At 39.9% G+C, this 25,099-nt stretch overlaps 1 protein-coding gene across 1 annotated transcript in view; it reads right to left on the bottom strand.

The window, feature by feature from the left end:
• klhdc8b (kelch domain containing 8B) overlaps positions 1–25,099 on the bottom strand; it is a 206,005-nt gene that overhangs the window by 73,560 nt on the left and 107,346 nt on the right. Inside the window, exons 2-3 of the mRNA XM_085344457.1 lie at positions 14,202–14,366; positions 4,338–4,562 (exon numbers count right to left, since the gene is read on the bottom strand). Of these exons, the coding sequence (XP_085200583.1) occupies positions 4,338–4,562; positions 14,202–14,366 (390 nt within the window). The remainder of the gene's footprint in view (positions 1–4,337; positions 4,563–14,201; positions 14,367–25,099) is intronic.

Below are 25,099 nucleotides of genomic sequence, written 5' to 3' on the forward strand. Positions count from 1 at the left end.
GCCACACCCCCAGCCCGGGGGTGTGGCTACCCGAGCATCACGCATTCCACAGTCACAGGACCACGGACCATGACAGTATATACAACAATATGAAAGTATAAAAATGGTAAAAGATATATAATAAATTATGAAAGAAAGCAAAAAAGGCAAAGCAATCACACACACACACACACACACACACACACACACACATATATATATATATATATATATATATATATATATATATATATATATATATATATATATATATAGAAAGCGAGATGACAGCTAAAGACCATGTTTCTCACATGATTGAAATGTCACATTTGAAAGGGTTCTCATGAATTGCAAGGTGACAGTGTTTGAATCATCATCTGTCACCGAAGGCACACAAACAGATCTCGGCTTTATCTGCAGAAGAACAAATGACTGATGCAGCTGGCTTCACATCCTGCAATAAACGTCTACAAATCAGATTGACAGTCAGTATAACATTGCACTTAAACCACAAGCTCCCTGCTGAATGTAAGTGCCAGAGAAATATGCATATATGAAAGATTGTTTATGGCAATATTGCTGCTTAGTTTCAACATGACATCAAACCCCTTAACTTTACTTAAAATGTGTGGATTTTGAGGATACACGAACTGTTTGTGCTATATTAAAAACGTTTCACTCAGCTTTCACCCTTCTGTAACATCAAATATCTCATTTGCCTACAACAGACTTAATTACAGCTTAATAGTATATGTGAGGAGCCACACTCTGATTTCATGCTTCAAATGGGATTTGGAGCATATGTTATAATCCTTGCACAAAATCACTAAATAACAATATGGGTTAATTAAAGCTTATATCCCACATAATCCTAATGATTCACTCTGTTTTGACTCCTGAGGTATTAATAAAGCAAAAAATTAAAATCATTGACAGATTTGCAGCAGCTAAGGGCACCTTTAAGCGCCTGAAGTGTTTTCATTACTCAAATCAGATTTATTGCCAACATTGCACACATGCATTTGTTCAGTCATGTTTTATGCAGCAACATTTAAAGTGAGTCAATCGACAAACCGTGTGGTAGAAGCATTTGCCCATTTCTTTCACTGGTCAGGATTCAGCAGCATCATCATCAACAGTGCGGATTTGATTTGATATGATCTGACTCAACTAATGTATAATCTTCCCATATTTGGGCTGCTTTGTATTCCCCATTCCAAGTGCTCCAGGGTGGCATAGCACACACTGTGAGATACCCAACCACTGATTCCATTAGGCTGTTTACCAGGCAGCTTCTCCTTCTTATCTACTGAAATTATTCAAGCATACAGGAATTCATAAAGCAGAGTAACTGGACTGCTTTGTCTGAATTACTCCTGGGTGGGTATATCTCAAATGGCTCTGCAGTGGTCTAGGTCATGTCTGAACATTTTCTAGTGTTCATTGGTGGCCACAGCTCCTCTTGTTCTATTCCTCAGAAGGGTCCCTCATCATATATGCTCCCTGTTGAACACATAACATAACATTTCCTTCCATGGGTCCTATACCAGCGGTACCCAACTTTTTTTGCACCACAGACTGGCTTATATCTGACAATAGAAACCTTGAAAACTATAAATTTACACCTGAACCTCAACTCGTACTGGTCTGTGGCCTGGCTTGTGGACCGCTGTCCTATACAATTTAAGTTAGGGCGTGACTATTTGAGCAGCCATCCATTGTGCCACAGTTTCAAATAATGGAGTAGAAGAAAGAATGTGAATATTGTTTACCCTAACACTAGCACAACACAGCAGTATCCATAACACGAACTGCACATTAGGTGAGCTTATATGGAGGTGAGTATCCTGCTTACAGTCAAGTTCTGAAGCACTCCATTCCTGTGTTTATGTTAGTTTTAAACAAAATGACATTTAAGCCTGTAAGCTGCAGCATTTTGAAAGAAACCAGGATACCGCTGCATGTATACATTGTATTCAGACAAGATCCTATACACCTTAAGCCAGCTGAGGTATGATAACACAGACCACAGCAGCAAAAAGGAACTGAGAAAGAAACTGGTGTCTCGAATTATGATGTTTTGTACTTATGCTTGATGTCTATCAAGCATAAGTACATGAAGTGCTCTAAAAGTGGACTTGGAACTTTAGTTACCTCAACTGGAGAAAGTACTTTATTAAACCAGGCTTGCATTTGTAGTCCCTTCATTGTAGTAAAAAGCCTTGTTTCTCTCTGTTCCTGTTTGACACATTAAACTTATTGCATTTTGTGATAATACTAAACATCCTGTAGCCTTTTCATATTAAAGGAGAGATCCTTCTTTACTTAATCAGACACTATTAAAGGACGGTGAAGCAAAGCCATTTTCAAAACATTAAAACACTACACTAAAATAATGAAAGCATTATATTGTTAACGCACTAAAATAAATTCTCACTCCTGCTGCCGTCCCGCTGAAGTCACTGTTCGTCATTCCTTTGTGTGCGTGTGTGTGTTTTAATCACTGAAATGAAGAACATTTGCTCCATATGTTTGATCTTAACCAGCCGGAGAGAAATGCAAGTTGTTGATGGTTTAATGTGCTGCACATGAGCAGGTAATTAGCTGTGCAAACTGATCGTAGCTGTGCAAATTTGTTTGGCAGCTCATTTAACAAGCTAAGGTGCAGAAAGAAAAGCCCGATAAGAAGGCTTCAGCTGGAAGGATGTGAGTAGTTTTTTAAAGTTTTGTGTGTTATGTGAGGCTGACACGTGGTTCATTCTAACTATCTGCCTTTGCTGTGACACAAGACTGAAATGACAACAGTATATGTTAAAATAACGCAATATAAGGCTCCATAATTTAGAATATTCCTGACATTTTCAATAATTCACATACATAAATACATAATTTGTTATATTATCATTGCAAGTATGTGTGTGTGATTTTTCCTTATTTATTTATTCTTTGTTTGTTTTATTTTTTCTTTATGAAAGGAAGCATATGTTTGTGCTTATATCTGTTTAATCTATCTTTTAAACTTTTATGCAATTTCTCCTTTTTAAAGGCACAGTGTGTAAAATTTGTCCACCACAATATACAGGTACATTTAGTAAAGAAAATAAGAGAAAAAAATACTATACAAAAATCAATACATTTCAATATCGCTACCGTTCTGATTCATTTACATATTGAAAGGGAGTGGGAAGAGCACTCCACATGTCTGTTGATTGCCGTAAACTGAATTCTGTTTTTTCACATCCCAGTTCAAATGCATTTGCCACTGTATGACAAATGTCATTTACCTCAGCTGTCAATATGACTGCAGTGTCAATTTGTCCGGTGTCCTGGGAGTCCGCTATAAGTCAGCGTGTCATCGAAATTGATGACAAACTGATTACAGCGATACCGAGGTGAGTTGTTGAGGATATCCTGAACATTTCTGTCAGTAAGCACTGCTGTTAGCTGCTGTTAGCTGGGATTATTGAAACTTTCTTTGAAGTGGATCTACCAATGATAGACTCAGGCACTTAGCGAATAAACTCTCTTATGATGTGAGAATGTAATCAAATTGTTTTTCAGAGGAAAAATGTGATTTTTAGGATACTCAAACCTAATGTTAGCCGCCATAATGTTAACTTACAACCTTCTTGTTGTTCTTTAGCCAACTCATTGTCACCTGTCCGGAGATGGGAGAATTTTGTGTCTGATCTGCTGACAATAAGTAATTGCCACAATATGAGACATAAATAGGCATGTTTATGCACATTTTCATGTGTTAGAGCCATGAGCTCAGTTCATTATATAATGCTTGAAGTGAGAAAGATGAGGAGGTGGAAAATGAGGGAGGAAGAGAAAGAAATTATGTAAATATACATGTCCAGTCTGCATGCCAAGTGTCCTTGGGCAATATACTAACCCCATGTTGTTCTCCGGTGCATCAACTGGAGTATGAATGTATGTGGATAAAAATTAGGAAGCACTTAGAAACAGTAGAAAAGGGTGCATTGTGCAAACTGATATGAATGGGTGAATGTACAAGTTGTGTAAAGCGCTTTGAGTGCTCAAGACAGAGTAGAAAAGCTCTATATAAGAACCATTTACCTTATTTGCGGTGGTCAGGCAGGTATAGCACTATTGGACAGGTAGAAAATTTTACAAAATACTTGCCATCTAACTATAATGGGCTAATCTCCAATACTCAAACCCATTTAAAGAGAGTGAAAGAGAGAGTGAAAGCATCAAAACCGCTGCCTAACCAGTTTAATGGATCACCCAGAAAGCTCCTGCTCCTTCAGGCTGTATTTCATCCCTTGAGTTCGACCTTAAAAATGTCATCTTAAACTCATGACTTCCTTCAGGGTTAAATAACAGCTTACCTTGATCCAGATCATACTCTTCCGTGGTGCTGACAAAGTGAGGTCTGGAGTAAAAGTTATGCGGCCCCGGCTGCTGGAGGCCCCCAAGGCTGAAGAGGCTTCGCTCATTTGAAGCACAGCAGGAAAAGACCCTCCGGCTGGGGATGCAGGAATAACGTGTCCAGCTCTTCATCTCCAGGTCAAAAGCCTCCAGTGCTGTCACTGGCATCTTTCCCTGGCGACCACCTGGAGGAGAGGGGAGAGAGATTCAATGAATTTATGATTATGACAAAGCTTTACAATTACAAGAGATTCTATTAAAATCCAGAGAAGTGAAATGTGAGCAAACTGACAAAGTCACCGGTGTATTATCATGAAGACATGGAAACTGCATGCCCCTTCTCATAAATGAAATATATTCCCAGAAATATTATCATGTGCACAAACAACAAGCCAAGGACAAATGCAAATTTTCTGTGTGACACTGTTTGTCCCTGTTTCCATTTCCTGTTTCATTGCTTTTTAATCCCCAGTGCCTGTCACATAGTTTCCTTGGCATTTATGTCAAAGTCTAGCGAGTGCACAGACCAGCGCTGGGACCACATTTCATTTTGGGCTGAAAGGAGAGCACAGCAGCAGGGAGCTCCCCTAGGACACTTAGGAGTTGTTTACTTCCACAAATCATAACTTAACCTTGTAAAATACGACTACAAGGGGAAGGCAAGCTTTGTGAGACAGAGAGAGAGAGAGAGAGCCTGCGTGGAGCGGGCAGTAAGAGTTTGAATGATGGGAACAGGGGGGTTGAAAGCAGCGCAGCACTGTGGGGGCCAGGGGTGAGAGGCAAATAGGGAGGGAGGCAGCGGAAAAAGAAGGGGGAAATGTAAAGAATATGAGAGAGTGACAGAGAAATTATAGAAAGCATTATAGAAAGAGAAAAACAGAATGTGGAGGAGTGAGAGAAGAAAGTGGAAGAGGGTCAGCTGGAGTGGGCAGAGTGGCAGAGAGATCGATAGCAGTAGCGAGACAAAGAGTCGAACTGTGTGGGAAGCATTACATGTGAGAAAAAGAGATTCCATGCAAAAGATTTGGTTGATTGGAGCAGAATCTACTGTGTATGGTTTTCCTTGAGAGTACATAGTTCACATATGGTTTTAGTGTTGCTGCAATACTCCACAGACTAACATTTTGGCAAAAGTGTAAAACAGAGAATCTGGACTGCTGCACTACTGAAGGAGACAGCTTTTGCACAAATCTACATATAATCACGGGTCTGAGCTGCATTCTAAACCAAATTCAGCTCAGCAAAAATAAGCCATCTGTATAATCTATATAACAGATGTATCTCTGTTATGTAGATTATACATACAGTGGGGCAAAAAAGTATTTAGTCAGCCACCGATTGTGCAAGTTCCCCCACTTAAAATGATGACAGAGGTCAGTAATTTGCACCAGAGGTACACTTCAACTGTGAGAGACAGAATGTGAAAAAAAAATCCATGAATTCACATGGTAGGATTTGTAAAGACTTTATTCGTAAATTAGGGTGGAAAATAAGTATTTGGTCACCTCAAACAAGGAAAATCTCTGGCTCTCACAGACCTGTAATGTCTTCTGTAAGAAGCTTTTCTGTCCCCCACTCGTTACCTGTATGAATGGCACCTGTTTGAACTCATCATCTGTATAAAAGACACCTGTCCACAGCCTCAAACAGTCAGACTCCAAACTCCGCCATGGCCAAGACCAAAGAGCTTTCGAAGGACACCAGGAAAAGTATTGTAGACCTGCACCAGACTGGGAAGAGTGAATCTACAATAGGCAAGCAGCTTGGTGTGAAAAAATCAACTGTGGGAGCAATCATCAGAAAATGGAAGACATACAAGACCACTGAAAATCTCCCTCGATCTGGGGCTCCACGCAAGATCTCATCCCGTGGGGTCAAAATGATCATGAGAACGGTGAGCAAAGATCCCAGAACCACACGGGGGGACCTGGTGAATGACCTGCAGAGAGCTGGGACCAAAGTAACAAAGGTCACCATCAGTAACACACTACAACGGCAGGGAATCAAATCCCGCAGTGCCAGACGTGTTCCGCTGCTGAAGCCAGTGCATGTCCAGGCCCGTCTGAAGTTTGCCAGAGAGCACATGGATGATACAGCAGAGGATTGGGAGAATGTCATGTGGTCAGATGAAACCAAAGTAGAACTTTTTGGTATAAACTCAACTCGTCGTGTTTGGAGGAAGAAGAATACTGAGTTGCATCCCAAGAACACCATACCTACTGTGAAGCATGGGGGTGGAAACATCATGCTATGGGGCTGTTTTTCTGCCAAGGGGACAGGACGACTGATCCGTGTTAAGGACAGAATGAATGGGGCCATGTATCGTGAGATTTTGAGCCAAAACCTCCTTCCATCAGTGAGAACTTTGAAGATGAAACGAGGCTGGGTCTTCCAACATGACAATGATCCAAAACACACCGCCCGGGCAACAAAGGAGTGGCTCCGTAAGAAGCATTCGAAAGTCCTGGAGTGGCCTAGCCAGTCTCCAGACCTCAACCCCATAGAAAATCTGTGGCGGGAGTTGAAAGTCCGTGTTGCTCGGCAACAGCCCCAAAACATCACTGCTCTCGAGAAGATCTGCATGGAGGAATGGGCCAAAATACCAGCTACTGTGTGTGCAAACCTGGTAAAGACCTATAGTAAACGTTTGACCTCTGTTATTGCCAACAAAGGTTATGTTACAAAGTATTGAGTTGTATTTTTGTTATTGACCAAATACTTATTTTCCACCCTGATTTACGAATAAATTCTTTACAAATCCTACCATGTGGATTCATGGATTTTTTTTTCACATTCTGTCTCTCACAGTTGAAGTGTACCTCTGGTGCAAATTACTGACCTCTGTCATCATTTTAGGTGGGGGAACTTGCACAATCGGTGGCTGACTAAATACTATTTTGCCCCACTGTAACAGACAGAAATCTGGACAATAAAAAAAAAAACAAAAAACAAAAGAATCCATTAGTCTTTAGCCCGTTGCTTCATGAGCCTCCATAGCTAAAGGTAGAAGCCAGCGCTAAGGTACAATCATATAGCGGGAGACCCATGCATAATCAGCCTTACTGTATTATTAATATTTTAATTTGTTCCATTTTCTTACTAGGTTCTTTTAACGAAGATGAATTACGGTTAATTGATTTTCTGAATAGCTCTTTTTTTATTAGCAACTTGGTTAATTGTTATGACTGACAGATGCTGAGAATGAAGGAGCTTTGCAGACCACCATTTGGGATCGGTATGTAAGAGCATCAAAGGACTGTTTCATGAACTGTGTGGTTCACTGTTGTCTGTTTCAACAGCTGACAAGCTCCAAACACAATTTATCTATGTATTATTTGTAGCTAGTTAGTGAGAAAATACTAATCCTGCTAATCATTAATAATCATTTTGTGAGCATCCACAACAGTCCTAGGGAGTGAAAGACCAATATCAGTAATACAAATACCAATCAATACCACATCTCCAACCAGTCACTACTGTACAGGTTAAAATTACAGTCTGTCACCAGTGGAAGACAACAAGCATCCATACTTTGGCTCTACATTTGTACAGAGACAGGAAAAAGTGAAATTACATCCATTAAAATATGTTAATGTAGCAACAGTAAACTCCACCAACCTAATTAAACATTAGCTACCACTGAATCTGTGTCTGGGCTTTGTAACCATTTTAACATCAGAGCATTTTAAACTGGCATAATTAACATAGCAATTATTTAAAAAAAAGACTAAAGCATCCAAAACTAAAAAACTATTGCAAGCACCAAAACCTGCAGTGTATCAAATGGCCTCCTAAGGTGATATTAGTAGCGCATTCAGCATCACTGCTTACCAAGCTAGCCAGTATTGGCATAAGCTAAATTTCTCCAGGTATACTTTGTTGGTGAAATATGATCGCACGTGATTTCAAATCCTAACCTTCAGACTTCTATATGATATTACACAGAGAATAAATGAATAGGTTGGGTCTCAGGTGGGTATCTGAAAAACATTAGCATGTTAGCACTGTAGATGTGCAGTAAAGTCGCAGTAAACATTTGGGTAAGGGTAACATAAAAATAACATAGTGGCAGAGGTGTGCTCCCTGGCTCAACTGCAGGGGAGGAGTGGTGCAGTGAGCTCAAGGGGGCAGTGCCGGGGAGGCAGGTGAGAACACAGCTGGCGGTGTTTGGACTGATGAGTCTTTTTTCCCCTTTTTAGTGAGGCAGGAGACGAGAGACGGGGTTGTTGGAAAAGCTGAGACCAGCGCTGACCAGACTGTGGGTTGTTGCATAAAGAACCCTAAATAAACGAGACATCTCTGAGCATAAACAATGTGTGTGTGGAGTGCATTCTACAAATGTGAATTATAGAGCCTTCCTTATTTTTTTAATATAACCAATACTATCGGTGTAGCAATATTAGCTATTTGCTGATCAAAACTGTCATGTCAATTGTCAACAAATTTAAAATTTAAAAGAAGTAAGGAGGAGACAGGAGATCCACCTTTAGCGCATAAATGACTAAATAAATACCTACACATTGTAAATCTTAAGGAAAACTGTTTGTTTCATGTGTTAAAAATAATTTACATAGACATTCATTAGAGCAAATATACTAATATACATTTTTCAGTTGTAGCTATTATTAACTAAAACATCTTGTTTAACTTTATTTTATGAGTAAGTTAGCTACTGCTGTGCCAGATTGCTGTTGTCCTCTTTCATATTGTTTGCTCTTTATTCATGTCCATTCTGTGTTCCACATTGGCTGATAAGGAATATATATTACATTGTGGTTCAGTAACAAATGGTTGAAATGGTATATGTATGTTGCTGTAAGCATTTCTCACTTTTGCCTCCAGCAGAAGCCAACACTTGGATGTCTCCCAAGCTGCCAATAAAAAAAGAATAAGCAGGAAAACTGCCGTGTAATGGTGTGCATTCTGAGATTTGTGATGTTTGTTGTTACAGTAATTCATCAGCTATCCAAGATTCTTACTGGGGGTGAAAGTACAGACTGCTGGCTGGTTAAACACCATTTATGATTTACTTGTTGGCCTGATGCAGTAAATTCAGTGGTAAAAATGAAGATGTTTGTTTTTGTCATGATTTAGATTCTTTATCATTATTTGCTGCTGATGAAGTGTGGTGCAGTATTCATCCAGTGCTGTGTGTGTTTTTACACTAGTGTATTTGTTTCACTGAATAATCTTTTTCGTCATCCTTCACTGTGCTGACAACTGTTTTTCAGCTGCACGTGTGCTGATTGCTAACCACGACGCTGCTGCAAAATCCTTGATGTGTACTGTGAACACACGTAGGCAGGTAGGCACACGAATTTCAAAGCGCTGGGAAGCCTCGTGAGTTACGTCATTTGCCAGCAAGGCCACTGTTGACTGGGAACACAGGGAATTTAAATGAAAAGAGGTTCAAGCACCCGCTGAAGAGAACAACCCCCTCAAGTGCAGCAGCAGCTGTAGAAGCAGCATGAATGTGCAAGGTACGGTAAAGCTTTAACGCAATCCCAGCGAGAAGACATTACAGTCACAGAGAGAGAGAGAGAGACAGCTTAAAAAAACGGCATAAATTATTTATATTCTCTTCGTATATTACAAATTAGTCTGTGTCTAATGTGATATAATATGATTAAACTCCCATCTGTGCACAGACCACGTGGCTGCACTTTAGACTAGTCATCGCTCTCTGTCCCATGCACTTCCCGGCATCATTAGCTGCAGCCACACCAACATGAATGAGTTTACTCTTCTACTTAAAACTTAAAGATTTTCTTTGTTTGTTTTTGGATTTTTTTTGTTTATTTGTTTTTGTGGCTATTTTTACTATACCATGTGATTTTGTTGAAACTTAGGAGTTGGTTTTAAAGAAGAAGCCAATCTTTCCTCTTCTCCACTAAAGCAGCTGATATGCAAACATTTGTTGTCCAGGACACCAAGCAGAGGTGGAAAGTAGATGAAGTACACATATTTTGTTACTATAATTATTTAGAAGTGTCATATTTAATTGATATCTGTACTTCTGAATTTATTTTACATTATTTGCCATTTGTTTTTACTCACTACATTTTAACACAAAATCTCTACTTTCTGCTCCTCACAATTTTAAAACGGGAACGTTTCAATAAACTTTAAGACATGTGGTGGGAGTTATTATTTCCTGTCATAATATGCCTGCAAACATCAAACTGATTTTAAGTTAAATGAAGCAAACAATAACATACAAAAGACATCATTTATAGGACAATCTTCACAGGATAAAGTTAGCCTGATTCATTTGAGATAGTATTGAAGAGCATAAAGTGACTGCATTTTTTTTAACACGTTATTTCAAATGCTGTATTTCTTACTGCTCAACAAATATCTGCAAACACGCAAACACTGTGCAGTTTGACATACGATGCCTGCTGCATAAAAGTACAAAAGTATTGTTGTGTGTTGGACCGGTGGCCGTGGTGTTCAGTGTTAGGTTACATCATAGGTAGCAGACACTGAATTACATTTAAGGTGCTATGCCATTTCTTATAATAATAATAATAATGGATTGGATTTATATAGCGCTTTTCTAGGCACCCAAAGCGCTTTACAATACCACTATTCATTCACTCTCACATTCATACACTGGTGGAGGCAAGCTACAGTTGTAGCCACAGCTGCCCTGGGGCAGACTGACAGAAGCGAGGCTGCCATATCGTGCCATCGGCCCCTCTGGCCAACACCAGTAGGCAAGTAGGGTAAAGTGTCTTGCCCAAGGACACAACGACCAGGACAGAGAGCCCAGGGATCGAACCGGCGACCTTCTGGTTACAGATGCGATCCCCAACCCCCTGAGCCATGATGCAGTGCTAAAAGAGTGCAGGATGCGCCTGCACATCTGTTGTTTTTACGTGAATATAGAATTCGGTTTGCAGCCACATTGCCCAAATGTCGGCTTGTTTACCTGATGATAAAAGGGAGGTCACTTTGTGGCAGACAGCAATCATTTGTCAGGGTGATGGATGTTGTTGTTTGACCTGTGATAAACTGATTTCTTCACCATATATATATCAGTGTTACACTGAGTCATCAGATAAATGAACACCATCTGAACTCCACCTGCTTTGACCTCGTCTCTCTCTGTTTTCTCACACTTTATAACTCATGTGTGGGAGAGCTCATTACGAGGCAAACGGATATTCCCCAATTAATCTTTTAAAACACAGGAAACACTGATACAAGAAACACAGTGTTTCTTGTATCAGAACACTTTTGCATTGTTGTATTAATTTCACTTTTATTTGTTTTTCCATCAAGTCAAGCAAGATTAAAACTTATTAACTGACAAACTTCTACCTACCAACAGAACGTCAGTCCAATATTTATGCTCCATATACCTGAGATATAAGGGAAGCATCAGCTCAGCTTAAGGTACAAAAAGACCTTTAGGTGACTATTTAGGTCATTTACCCCCCTGATATGACCAATACCAGCAGTAGACATCAACCACCAACAATAAAGATCACTCTTATCCAGATATGTGACAAAACTGTTAGATTTAGGCACAGTCATTTGGTTTGGATTAAGAAATTGCTTCTTTGTTGCCAATAATAACAACATTACAGTAATATGCAGTATACCATAGCATAGGCTTAGGTTAATTTGTGGAAAAGTAATTATTAAGTAATAATTAAAAAGACTGGTTTGAAACAAAGGTCTCCATGTTACAGTGACCCATTAATCAACCCTCTTACAGCACAAGAGGACATGTGAATCTTTTGGGGGCATTTGACAGATGACTGCTGTGTCTCAAAACTCACAGAGTTCATTTGGAAATGAAATGTAAACACATTTTAAACACTAAAATTTTAAGTGTTGAAATAACCTCCAATTACTTTAAACAAAAAAATATTGATGGGTTACAAAGTCATTTCTAAGGTTTAGGGCGCTCGAGTAAATGACAGAGAAAGCCTTTATCCTTTAACTGGAAAACTTGAAACACTGGTGAAACTTCCCAGGAGTGGTCGGTCTGCCAAAATTACTCCAAGGATGCATCAGTGACTCATCCAGGAGGTCAGATAAGAACCCAGAACAACATTTAGATATATGTTGGCCGCACTTGTGTCAGCTAAGCTCAAAGTTCATGATTCAACAATAATTAAGAAACTGCACAAAAATGACATCCCTGTGGGAGGTCCAAGGGAAAAACCAATGAAAAAGACTAATTTCACATTCACTAAAAATCCATTGTAATGATGGGAACATGCTTTGTATTCATATCAAGAACTCCCTGAGTAAAGGTGGTTATCCCACCTGGACATTTGTTGTCTGGGAAGCTGGGAAGGCACCTAAAGAGAGCTCCAGGCAATCCAGAAGAGACAACTGCTGCCTAAGCACAAACCCTTAGTGATCCCTTATGTGTCAGGAGCATGGGAAAAGAGCTGAGATGCATTTTCTCTAAACACTCTGTGGCTTTCAAAACCTAAAACATGCTGCGCCAAAAATTGTCCACCCCAAGTATTCGGTCTCACGGCACAAACAGAGTAATGTAGTGTATGCTGTTAGGTGCCAGGAGGTTGCCATGCAACAACCTCTGGCTTTGCAGATGGCACAACACAGAATAGCCACCTTGTCAGACCAGGTCTCTGCAGTCTATTTACACCTACAGGCCAGTGGACACTCTTTCATTGATGAGGATGTGCACATCCAGGACAGGGAGGAACGCTGGTTTGAGCACAGAGTCAAAGAGACCATTTATGTGAAAAGCGAAAGACCATCTCTGAATCGAGGAGGGGGCCTAAGGCTACATCTTTCACCATCTTAAAATACTGTGATTGCAACCATTCCTCAACTATCTGTGAACGGTACTCATGGCCATTGATGATTGGTCTTTGATCATTGGTTGTTGATCGATGGTCATGCCATTTTGCATATTAATGATCAAGAAACAAACCTCCCAGCCCATTGTTTGGCACTGGTGCCAGTTTCAGTCCTTATGCAAATGTTCTGTTTAAAAGATTGGGGAAACCTGCAGTGAGCGGAGACTGAAGAAGTCACTTGGATGAGTGACGAAATGAACATACAGGCCTAGTATATTAAAATATGAATTTAATAAGAGGTACGTGAAATGATTAACTGTCAATATCAACTAGTGGTATTAAAATATGGATTAAACCTGAAGGTAGAATTTTGGCAAAACAGCAGGTTCAGACATCAGTCTTTGCTGAACCTGCACCTGTTCGCCTGTTCACCTGTTTTATTAGACCTGACATGGTCAGAGCTGCGTTCCCTGCTTACTCATTGTCACAGCTTTCCTTATTAATGTGTTTTTCATACTTCTTCTTTTCTACATCATGCATGATAGGCAGGGTGGTTTGCAAGAGGAAATTCATCTGTTACAAAGTTAAAGTACAGAAGCTTATTTAGTTGATAATGCTAGCTGTGTTTCTGATCTGAGCGTGGTAAAAGCAGACCAGCAGCAGTTTGTCCACAATGTGCATGTGCAAAGCACCAGAAAAATAACTGCTGGCCTCTTGCCCAGCTTCTGTCATTGTAAACAGGAGATAGACACACTCTCACAGACAGACAACTATACTTTGAGACTGATGTAAGAACAGCTTTCAGTAGAAATACCAAATGGTAACACAAGATGGCAGTGATCTAAAGGTTGCACATATTAAATGACAGTTAAGGAGCTTTAAGACAACGCTGTCTGAGACTAAAAGGAGAGAGATCAGCCTAATGGAGCACCACTGGCAGGAAGTCATGTATTTCTCTACAGCTTTAAGGTAAATGTCAGTATATGCTAACACGCACATGCTAGCAGTATAACATCTGCATGATGTATTTCCTACCCATCACGTAGATTTTGGTTCCTCTTACGAAGGGCGTGGCTCCATACCGCGGTGTGGGCATAGATGTCATTGGGTGCCATTGGTCCTTCTCTGCATCATACACCCTAACCAGGGCCTGTGGTGTTGTGTCTGCACCCATGCCCCCCAGCGCATACACTTTTCCATCTGCAGAGAGAAAAGAGAAAAAAAAGAGCTTATTAAGAGCTTTTTAAAGGATCTCATTACACTCTACTCTTAGTTCAACAGTGTTCAACTGTGGTCAGTATATTTGTTCTCAGCCTTGTTAAGCTAATGTGCAGTGAACTGAGGAAAAAACGCTGCCAACACCTCTCCGAAGGGCCAAGAGCTGCACTCTTTCATCTCGCCATTTCTGCTCTACCTGTCATGATGGCTATCCGTCTCATCCGTCTACAGTTATCCAAACAATCTGCAATATCTATATCAAAAAACTGCCACACGAACAACTTTTTTCCACAAGGACACACACAAACACTCCTAAATGCTGCAGTGTCATTACAGAAAGGCAAGGGGGAAAGAGAGGGGAAGTGCTGAGCCAGCAAAGAAGGTGCTCCTGGTGATATACTGCAGGAGAAGGGGAAGAAAGGAAGAGGGAAGAGAAAAGAGAACAAAACGTAACAGAACAGAACTGATGAGAGATGGAGATTAACAGCCCATTAGTGCTCTAAGAAGTCGTGACAACTTAAATGTGGAGAAAGAGAGGGGGACAAGACTAGAGGGAACAGAGCAACTCAGTGAGCCAAGCAGATGGTGAACCAAGGAAGCTGTGACTTAAACTGTGAAGAATAGAGCAATAATAAATCTGTCACTCAGAATGCTATCCTCACACAGTTCAACACTTAGGACTGACTAAATCCTATTTTACTATTGTACATGGAACAAGTGGTGCAGCAAGAACACTGTCATTGTGCATATCATGTGGCAAGACTGGAGCAAATATATACATATATATAAATATATATATGTATATATATATTTCACTCTGACGTTGCAGGGCGTCGTATTGAAAAAAATTAAATGAGTGTTTTACTGCTTTCTCCATACCATTTATTATTAAATATTACTTTGAGCTTGGGTCCTTACAATGAAGGTCAAGGACAAATGCTTCCCCAACCTGGGTACCAATGTCCCTGAAGGTGTAGTATATTGTTGTAAAGTTTGAAGACCATTCATAAAAATATGACATTTTTACTTCTTTTTTTTTTTACTTTTTTAAAATCACTGAAAAATAATAGTAAAGGCAAAAATACATTAAATAAAATAAATGCACACTCACTTGTTTAGGTAAACCTGCAAATATCTAATCAGCCAATTACATGTCACCAACCCCCAGGGCACACAGAACTCAACTTGAACTACAAGCATGTAAAAATGGTCAAGATGACCTTATGAAGTTGAAAAACAGAGCAGATAAATGGGAAAGAATAGTAATTTTTTTGACTTTGAGCATTAGAAGATCATACAGGGTGCAGTTCCTGTCAGCTAAGAACAGGAAACTTTATCTGCTATGCACACATGCTCACCAAAATTGGACAATAGAACATTGAGAAAACTTTGCCTGGTTTAATGAGTCTGTTTGCTGCAACATTTGTGTTAGTGTAAGAATGTGTTGCGAAAAACATGAAAGCATGGATACATCCTGCTTTTTATCAGCAGTTCAGGCTGGTGGTGGTGTAATGTTGTGGGGAATAGTACCTTAGTACCAATTAAGTCTCATAAAGTAAAGCCACAGGCTACCTGTGTATTGTTACTGACCATGTCTCTTTATGACCATAGTGTACCCATCTTTAGATTGTTGTTTCCAACAGAATTGAGTCATGTCACAAGGCACAGATCATCTCAAACTGGTTTCTTAAACATGAAAATGAGTTCCCTATGCTGACCAACAGATGATCAAACAGTCACCAGATCTCAATCCAACAAAGCACCTTTGTGATGTAGCAGAACAGGAGATTGGCATCGTGGATGTGCAACTGATGAATCTGCAACAATTGTTTGATGCTATCATGTCAATATGGACCAAAATCTCTGAAGTTTACTTCCAGCACCTTGTTGAATCTATCCCATGAAGATACAAGACCAAGACATTCCCCAGCAGATCTAATCTCTCCAGCAAGTCCTGGGTCTGCCTGAGGCCTGCCTAGGCATGCGTTTGGGCCGGTGCTTAGTGGGGTTGATGGCAGTCAGAGGTGAAGGTTCTGGCCATCTGATCGATGGCTACCAAATAGACTTTTTGTAGTCTCCATTGCATTCCATAAATATAACTTGATACATAATTAATATACTAATAATAATTATAATTTTGGCATGACTTGAATTTTTCTTGTTGAGTATAGCATAAGCAACACAAGACAGTGGCATGTTAGCATGGACCTGACCCATGATAATAATCTTTAGTTGTCTTAAGGAAACTGTTGACTTTTATACACAAATAAACAAAAAACAAGAAGGAAAAAGGGGGAAAAAAACAAAATGAGAGACATATGTGGAAAAAAATTAGCTTTTATGCTGGGCCCATTATTCAGATGGGGATAATGCTCTTCTACTGCCTGGTTGTTTGGTACGCATGGTCCACAACTGAGAACAAGAAGTCTGTGCAGAGGGTAAATTAACACAGCCAAAAAAATCCCTGGCTGCCCTCTGCCACCCCTGGAGACCATCGCCAGATCCTCCTGTCTCAGGAAAACGAGGGCCATCACAGGTGACCCCTTGCACCCCGCCCACCACCTGTTACCTGCTGCCCTCTGGTCGGCACCTCAGGTCAATAGGGTCCCACACCTCCAGCCTCACAAACAGCTTCTTCCCCTGGGCCATTCGCACTGTCAACAAACACTATCCCCACACCCCACCCGTGCCTACCTCTCCAATCTGTGCCATGGTCTGAGTAACCCTCATCACTCAGGCCACTCTGAGCACTTTGCTCTCCATTGTGTGCCTTTCTATTGTTTTGTACACATTCCTCTAGACTTCCTCTAGTTATTTATTCCTGATGTGTTTACTTTTTATTTTTTTACTCCTGCACAGTTCGTGTGGAGTACTCTTAATTTTGTTGTACATGTACAATGACAAAAAAAGAGCTATTCTATTCTGTTCTATTCTATGCTATCCTATATACCTACTTCAGCCCTATAAGCACTTAAAAACTTAGAAAGTATTGCTTTGTTCCAATCAATGAAGAAGACCGGTTAATGAAAATGGCACTAGAAGAACTTCAGACCTCTGTCAGTATTCACAACATGAGATGCAATCTCCACACTGTCAAAACATAAAGGTTCACCAAGTGAAGGCTAGCAAAGACAAGGAAACGATGAAGTGAATAACAATCTCCAGGAAATGAAGGCTCCTGTGTTTAAGTTTGTGTGCATGTGAGTGCATGTGCTGGATCCTGAATCCCCTTTCTTTTTCTACTAAGTGCTGACACCTCACAGTCTACAATGACAGACAGATGCACACTTCAGAGTGAACAATGTGAAATCATAACCAGTCTTGAAACCATAACTAGTGTTGGTTTCCCTTTGTGAGGGTGCACCTGTGCCTGCGTGTGTGATCACGGCAAAATTCAGTGCTGTTATCAGAAAGACTGGAACATTAGCTAACTGCATGCAGAAAACAAATGTATATTAGATTTTAAGGTGAACTGTGGCCTCAATGACGACTTTCTAAATCCTAAATTGATATTCTATAAAACAGAAAAGAAAAACAAAGAAAAAGAATATTGACAGGATGCTGAATTTCTGATCATTTCTGTGTGCGAGTGCCAAAGGTAAAACAGAAAAGATAACACAGGGAGAAATAACAATCAGGCAGGTGTATGTGTTAGTGTCTGTAAGGGAGCAAAGAATTTTACATGCAGGATGTGTGTAAAGTAATTCAACAGTGCACAAAGAAAATACCTGTCAAACATTCTGTCTGGCTAAATTACTTTCACTTGAGCTTTAACACTTTGCCGCAGCAGCATGATAAGACTTTCCTAGTACAATGAAATCAGAACCTACTTTCCCTGAGATTAAATGTAGGGAAAATCATTAAACATGCACGGAGGAGAGCCTGGATTTGTAATAATTCCCTTTAAACATGCTCTCTGGGGATGGTTTGGTTTTATCAGACAATAAATCAAAGATGCTGTATGCTGCCAGGATTTCACAGCAAATACACCAAATGGGAAAAGACAAAAGATGAAGCCACACTTGAACTATTTTGTATAAATTAGTAGTACTCTGCATTACCTACATTTGAAGTCTTGATTTATCAGGGTAAAAACCCAATGGACTAATGCACTAGGCCCTAATCCAACAATACAAAGTTACGACCAACTGATTCAGTAATTTAACCTATATTGTATCCATTTTAAAGGTGGTATAACGGATAAATCACAGTTCAAAAGAAATCACTAGTGTGGAAAATTCAAATTGGATGAATTAAGTGGCAAGACTAAAAGTCAACACTGAGACAAAAAGCTCAATGCTCTGCACTACACGGAAGCAATGTGTGTTTCCACAGGAACTTTCCCCCAAGGAACGAAAACCTTTTGAGGAACGTTCTCCCTGTGTTTTTAACTAGAAGATCCTGCACCCAAATTAAGAGAGAGGAGTTGTACTTTCAGAAAAAAAATGAATGTGGGGCTTACACGCTCACTGATGGTACAAGTCTACTAGCAGTTTTGATAGGACTGTTCAACGCATCCTTTTTTAAACCTGCAGTCAAACACATGTCACATATGGCAGACAATTTAAATGGAGAATCCCAAGATATTTTACAGATCTAGAACTAAAGTAAGAACTTTGATTCTGCTGTGGAAACCAAAATCACAGTGCACTGGTACAAAAGATGACTACGCACACGACTGTATATAACTCCAAACCAAATGCATTAAAATAAATCTGATCTCTTCACCTGATTTCTGAAGCCAGTGTTCAATAAACTGTACTTAGTTGTTCATAGAACTACATACTAGGGCTGGGCGATATGACCCAAAATTCATATCTCGATATTTTTTAGCTGGATGGCGATATAAGATATATATCTCGATATATTTTTTTAAAGCCATAAGTTAAGAACAAAAAGAGAGTTCTTAGTCACACTGTGTCCCAGATGTCACACGGGCACTTTTATTTACATACAGCGTAGATGTACATGAAGAAATTACTCAAAAATTAATTATCAGCATTTATTAAATAATCATGGTCCATAAATAAAAGAAAACAACGTTGTTTTTGTGCATAACAAAAAGCTCACAATTGTGCAGTCAAAATGTAAACTAATAGACGCTGAGCTTAATAACAAAGAGACAGATTTCACAGCTGCACCACGTCTCTGAACAGGTGCCATTTGTGGTCCTTATACACACACAGTACGTATCACTCCGCAAGGCTCCTCCTCGGTAGCCGTAATCCTCCGACAATCCATCAAGCGGTGCAGCTCCGTATGGAACGCCAGGACTGCCATAATGAATTAATTAAATACACCATTAAATAATTAATTAAATGTGGCAATAATTAATTAAAATTGGAATTAATTAATTAAATAAATAGTTATGACACATGTAATTAATTAATTATTGACACATTTAATTAATTATTTATGTATTTCACATTTTAATTAATTATTGACACATGTAATTAATTAATTATTGACACATTTAATTAATTATTTATGTATTTCACATTTTAATTAATTATTGACACATTTAATTAATTATTGACACATTTAATTAATTATTTAATGATATATTTATTTATTTCATTTTGGCAGTCCTGACGCCTGGCTCTCGTCATGAAATAATTTTATCTGTCAGCCTCACCCATCAAACTCAGGGGGCGGGGTTAACGCTGCCCATGCAGCTTCTCTAACATTTGATTGGTTGCCGTGCAAAGTAAGTCAAAACAGGTCGATCCTAGAAAATCGATTGCTTGTGTAGACTTGGGGCAGCCAGTTATCCCAGAATGCAGATCAAATCACAAGCAGCAATGGTGGTGGTGTAGTTTTAAAATACCCCGTTTTTCTGTCACCAGCTACACTTTTAACAGTGTTTTAGCCGCGAATGTCGCGACGTATGTCTGGTCAGGTTGTCAACATAGAACATGTTTGCAAAAGTGCTCAGATGTTTTCAGAGATTTCACTAGCTCTGCTAACAGTTAGCATGCAGAGTGCACCGAGGGGGTACGTTAACCGGTTTGTTTACATATTCCACTCTCCGTGTTCCACATGTTGCATTCGCAGATTCTCATTTTGACCGAACGATCGTCTCTTTCCGCCTGGTCTTGTGTCTCTGTGCTTCTGTAACATAAAGAACGAGCTGACATTTTTCTCACGAAACCAGCGATCAGCTCAACAGACCCTCAGTTTACCTGCATGCATCCTCCTCCTCATCTGTCAGCTGTTTAACACCTGCTGCTAATTCAAGAAACACGCCTAGTTACCTGGTGATAGTCACAGTTTAACTGGGCAGCCGGTGCTCGATATAACGCAATGTCAGCGCATTTTTCTGCACAAGATAAGTAAATATAGTGTTTTCCCCGAGCGCAGAGCTGCTGGAGCTCGTTTCCTTACAGAGCACTTTATAGGCGAACAGCTTCATCAGCGGCTGATGTCCAATCACCGGCACACAGCTTTGAAACCTCAGCTGAGTTTTAGCTCTCAGTGGTTAAACGCTGGACTTCATTCACTCAGGTTCTGTCTGTCGGGTCACGTTTACTTCGCTGTTTTATTTACAACTGAGCAAATCGGTTTGGCTGAGGTTAAAGTTACGTTTCATAACTGCATAGTTTCACAGACGTTTAATGGTTCACTGGCACATGTGTTAGACTGAACTATCATCTAAATATCATCTGTTTTTTAATAGTTATTCAACTGTATTCTAAGCACCAGCTGTCTGTTAGAATGTGATTTTTTTTCTCTCTCTGTTGGCAGAGGTATAAAAATGCGCAGGAAAATCTGACATGCATGGCGAACTTCACCGACGATATTTAGGGAGGAATAAACACACATCAAACATAAATGAACCATTTGTCTGTCTCCATAATTGAGAGCATTTTCTCTTCTTATGTCAACACTCTCTCTCTCTTTTTTTTTTTTTTTTTTTTTTGCTTTTTCGGTCATGTTATGTTTACCTGTCAAAGGCTTGTTACAAACTATGAAACACATTGTGCAGACTTCTGGATGTTAGAAGAAAACTAATACTGCTCATGAATGAGACTAAAGGCAGGAAGGTGTCCTTTAAAACTAAACATGTTAATAGGACCTCCCTATTTATATCATAGTTTATGATATAGCACGTGTATTTCAGTAATAGCCTGCTGAGGCCACTATACGTGCTGGCCTCATATCAAATGTGAAGGCAGACTGAGTCTATGTTTGACGTTTTTTATATCTAATCTTCCTTTTCAAACATTTAAACAGCAGCGAGTCTGCAGCTGAGGGAATACAAATTCAAATTGTCGGAACAGGTTTGCTCGTTTCTTGGATTCATTTGGTGATTTATTAAATGTATAACTGTTATTCTAATCTGCTGCTGAGTCTCTTACACTTTTCTTTATGCTGTATATTTTCACGTCTCTGGAATAGTTGGCAGTTAGATAGTCAGCTGGGAAACTTTGTGTTAACTCATGGAGCTGAGGATATCGTGGATATGCTGACCTCGCTGCGTGGTGTACAGAGCGAGGTCAGCATGATTAATATTCACAATAAAAATATTAGCCGAACATCATGAAGTCTGTATGTGTTTCATAGTGTCGAACAACCTTTGTACAGTTAAAGCCAGCAGTTACTACATGACGGAAACACCAACGTTATCTCTTTTATGCGTTTATACACAGGTCACGCTGATTACTGAACAAAAACCCAAAGATCAGATGTTAAACAGATTTATTTGCTCTCTCTCCTCCTTAAACATGTTTTTAATGTTAGTTATAATTCAGAATTGGCGACTGAAACACGTAGGACACATAAGAACATCAGGAAATAAAACACCGATAAATATAACCTCAGTAAAAGAAGTCAGCGGGGGTTACTACAGCTGTGTACCGGGGCCTGCGCTTTGTCGGTGGGATTGCTTGCGAGGCGAGCGGGTCTATCCCACGCTTTGCCGTGAGACTGGGCAGACATCTCCGAAATCATCGAAACACTTTTGCAAAGAGGCTGTATCTTGACAAACCGACCAGACACATGAAGATTAAACCACTACATTCTCGGCTAAAAAAATATTAAAACGGTATTTGGTAACACACAAACAGGGTTTTTCAAAGCTCAGTTCTGTTAGCTTCCACATGCCGGTTGTTGTGTGCTAGAAACAATGGCCACCAGGCCAAAGCAATGGTTTTGACTCGATCAGCGTTAACCCCGCCCCCTGAGTTTGATGGGTGAGGCTGACAGATAAAATTATTTCATGATGAGAGCCAGGCGTCAGGACTGCCAAAATGAAATAAATAAATATATCATTAAATAATTAATTAAATGTGTCAATAATTAATGAAATGTGTCAATAATTAATTAAAATGTGAAATACATAAATAATTAATTAAATGTGTCAATAATTAATTAATTAAATGTGTCAATAATTAATTAAAATGTGAAATACATAAATAATTAATTAAATGTGTCAATAATTAATTAATTACATGTGTCATAACTATTTATTTAATTAATTAATTCCAATTTTAATTAATTATTGCCACATTTAATTAATTATTTAATGGTGTATTTAATTAATTCATTATGGCAGTCCTGGCGTTCCATAGCTCCGTAGCTTAGCAAAGTTATATTAAAACATTTGACAGATTGCTGAGCGCTGTGTACCACATAAAATCGGTTCGCGGTCAGTAAGCACAACCAGAATTCATACATAAGGTGCACTGTCGATTTTTGAGAAAATGAAAGGATTTTAGGCCGTGCAGCCCCTCCGGGCTGCATGTCGTTAGCGCGGTTAGCTCGTTAGCGCGGTTAGCTCGCTAACACGTTGACGCCGCCCAGCCCCACGCACGGTAACTCGCTAACGGAGATTTTCCGCTTTCATCTTGTCATTGCCTGCAGGTGAAGCTATGGGGGAGGCGGAGGTGTGTTCAGTGAAGGAGAGGCGAGGCCGAGTAACGTTGCGTAGAGACAAAAGTGGACGAAAGAGAGGCAAACCTGCGGCTCCACAAGTATAATTATAACGTAACATAGACTATATCGATATAAACGATATTGTCACATCTTATATCTCGTATGAAAATATATCGATATTTTTAAAAAACTCGATATATCGCCCAGCCCTACTACATACACTATACTCCTATATAAACTCTCATCCTCCCAACGACCCTGAGAAGGACATTTATGATCTTTTTTTTGTCACTACCCAAAGCCTGTAGGAAAACAGTGAGAATAGAAAGATAATAAGTGACAGTGAAAACTTGAAATACAGGCCATTGGACTTTTAGCTTTTAACACATTTCACTTCTTCAATTTTAGAACAACTGCTGGGAAGTCCCAGTACTGCACCTTTAGTGGGGGCTCTTCCCTTGGAAGTGGCCCTAAGAGTTGTTAACCCACTATGGATCATGAGCCACGGTGTGGGAAAAAAGTTACACTCCTGTCACTGACAGGTCTAACCTCTGTGAGAAATTGCCCCACCCAACCATCATGTGAACTATTCAGATTACCTGAGATGATAGTGGCAGTTTAAATGCCTGAAAAGGGATCTCATGTGCATTCACTTTTACTTTTCTCTCAGACCATCTCTCTTCTCTGTCAAAATTGTAAACACTGGCAAAAAATCTTGACAGAGTGTCCTTTCTCCTTTAAATGCACGCCTACATCTAAGTCTTGTCCTGTTGGGGTGGGTCTCCTATGCTGCGTCATGTGTTTGTGGAGACGGCTTACTGAGTGGTATAGAACAGCGGTCCGCAACCCACCGGGCCTCGGTCCGTGAGTCGTTTGGTACCGGGCCGTGAGAGTTGAGGCTCAGGTGTGAAATGTATGGTTTTCATGGTTTTTATCGGTTTTCAGCGTTATTTTGTTATCGTTTTTATCGTTTACTCTGTTTTCCTGGGTCTTTTCACGTGTGTTATGAATAAATTTTCTTTTTTTCGGTACCAGTACTAGTTTTATTTAAAGGCCGGTCCATGAAAATATTGTCGGGCATAAACGGGTCCGTGGCTCAAAAAAGGTTGGGGGCCGCTGGTATAGAACATTCTTGTGATGTGTGTTTTCCACCAGGAATGGCATGTGTGCTCTTGTGTTCTGGCCCAGCTGTACTCAAATTGTGCCCTCTAATTAAGGAAACTGTGGTCTATTCTCTGACCATCACCCCTGGAGACTCCATGGCAACTGCAGCGTACCCTACACACAGTCTTTATGGGGTGGCTGTTTGGCAGGTTGATGCTTGGCGAGCAAAATCTGTCACCACTCAATGCCAGACCAATGAGTCATTACCTGAAGCATCATCAAACACAATGACGTACACAAGTGCAAATATGCCAGTGATGGCAGACATGACACGCTGTGGATGTATGCGAGTTACTGCATTTATGTTTTTATCCTTCTCTTTTGTAATGTACTCAGTGTGCTGCTCCGATTCCTCTTCAGCACAACATCTTTCATCACTCTCTGTCTGTGTCCCTGTCTTGATGATCTCCCGCTGCCTGTCCCTCATCATTATTTTCCTTTGCATTTTTGCTCTTCTCACTGCAACTTTCACTTTACTTTCATCATTTTCCTTTCTTGTCCCCTCATTCGCTTTAATTGACTGTTTCATCCGTCCCCTCTTGGCCTCCCTTTTTCTCCTCTTGCCTATCCTTTTATCCTTTTATCATTCACCCTCATCTATTTTTTTCCCCATTACTCCTTATCCATTTGCATCCCCCACTAATGCAGCGTTCAGCCCTGGTATTGGATGCGCTGCC

This window comes from Diplotaxodon limnothrissa, linkage group LG20 (genome assembly GCF_057381915.1).
Source record: "Diplotaxodon limnothrissa isolate DT_005_m linkage group LG20, D_limnothrissa_male_GT1.1, whole genome shotgun sequence".
Classification (NCBI taxonomy): domain Eukaryota; kingdom Metazoa; phylum Chordata; class Actinopteri; order Cichliformes; family Cichlidae; genus Diplotaxodon; species Diplotaxodon limnothrissa.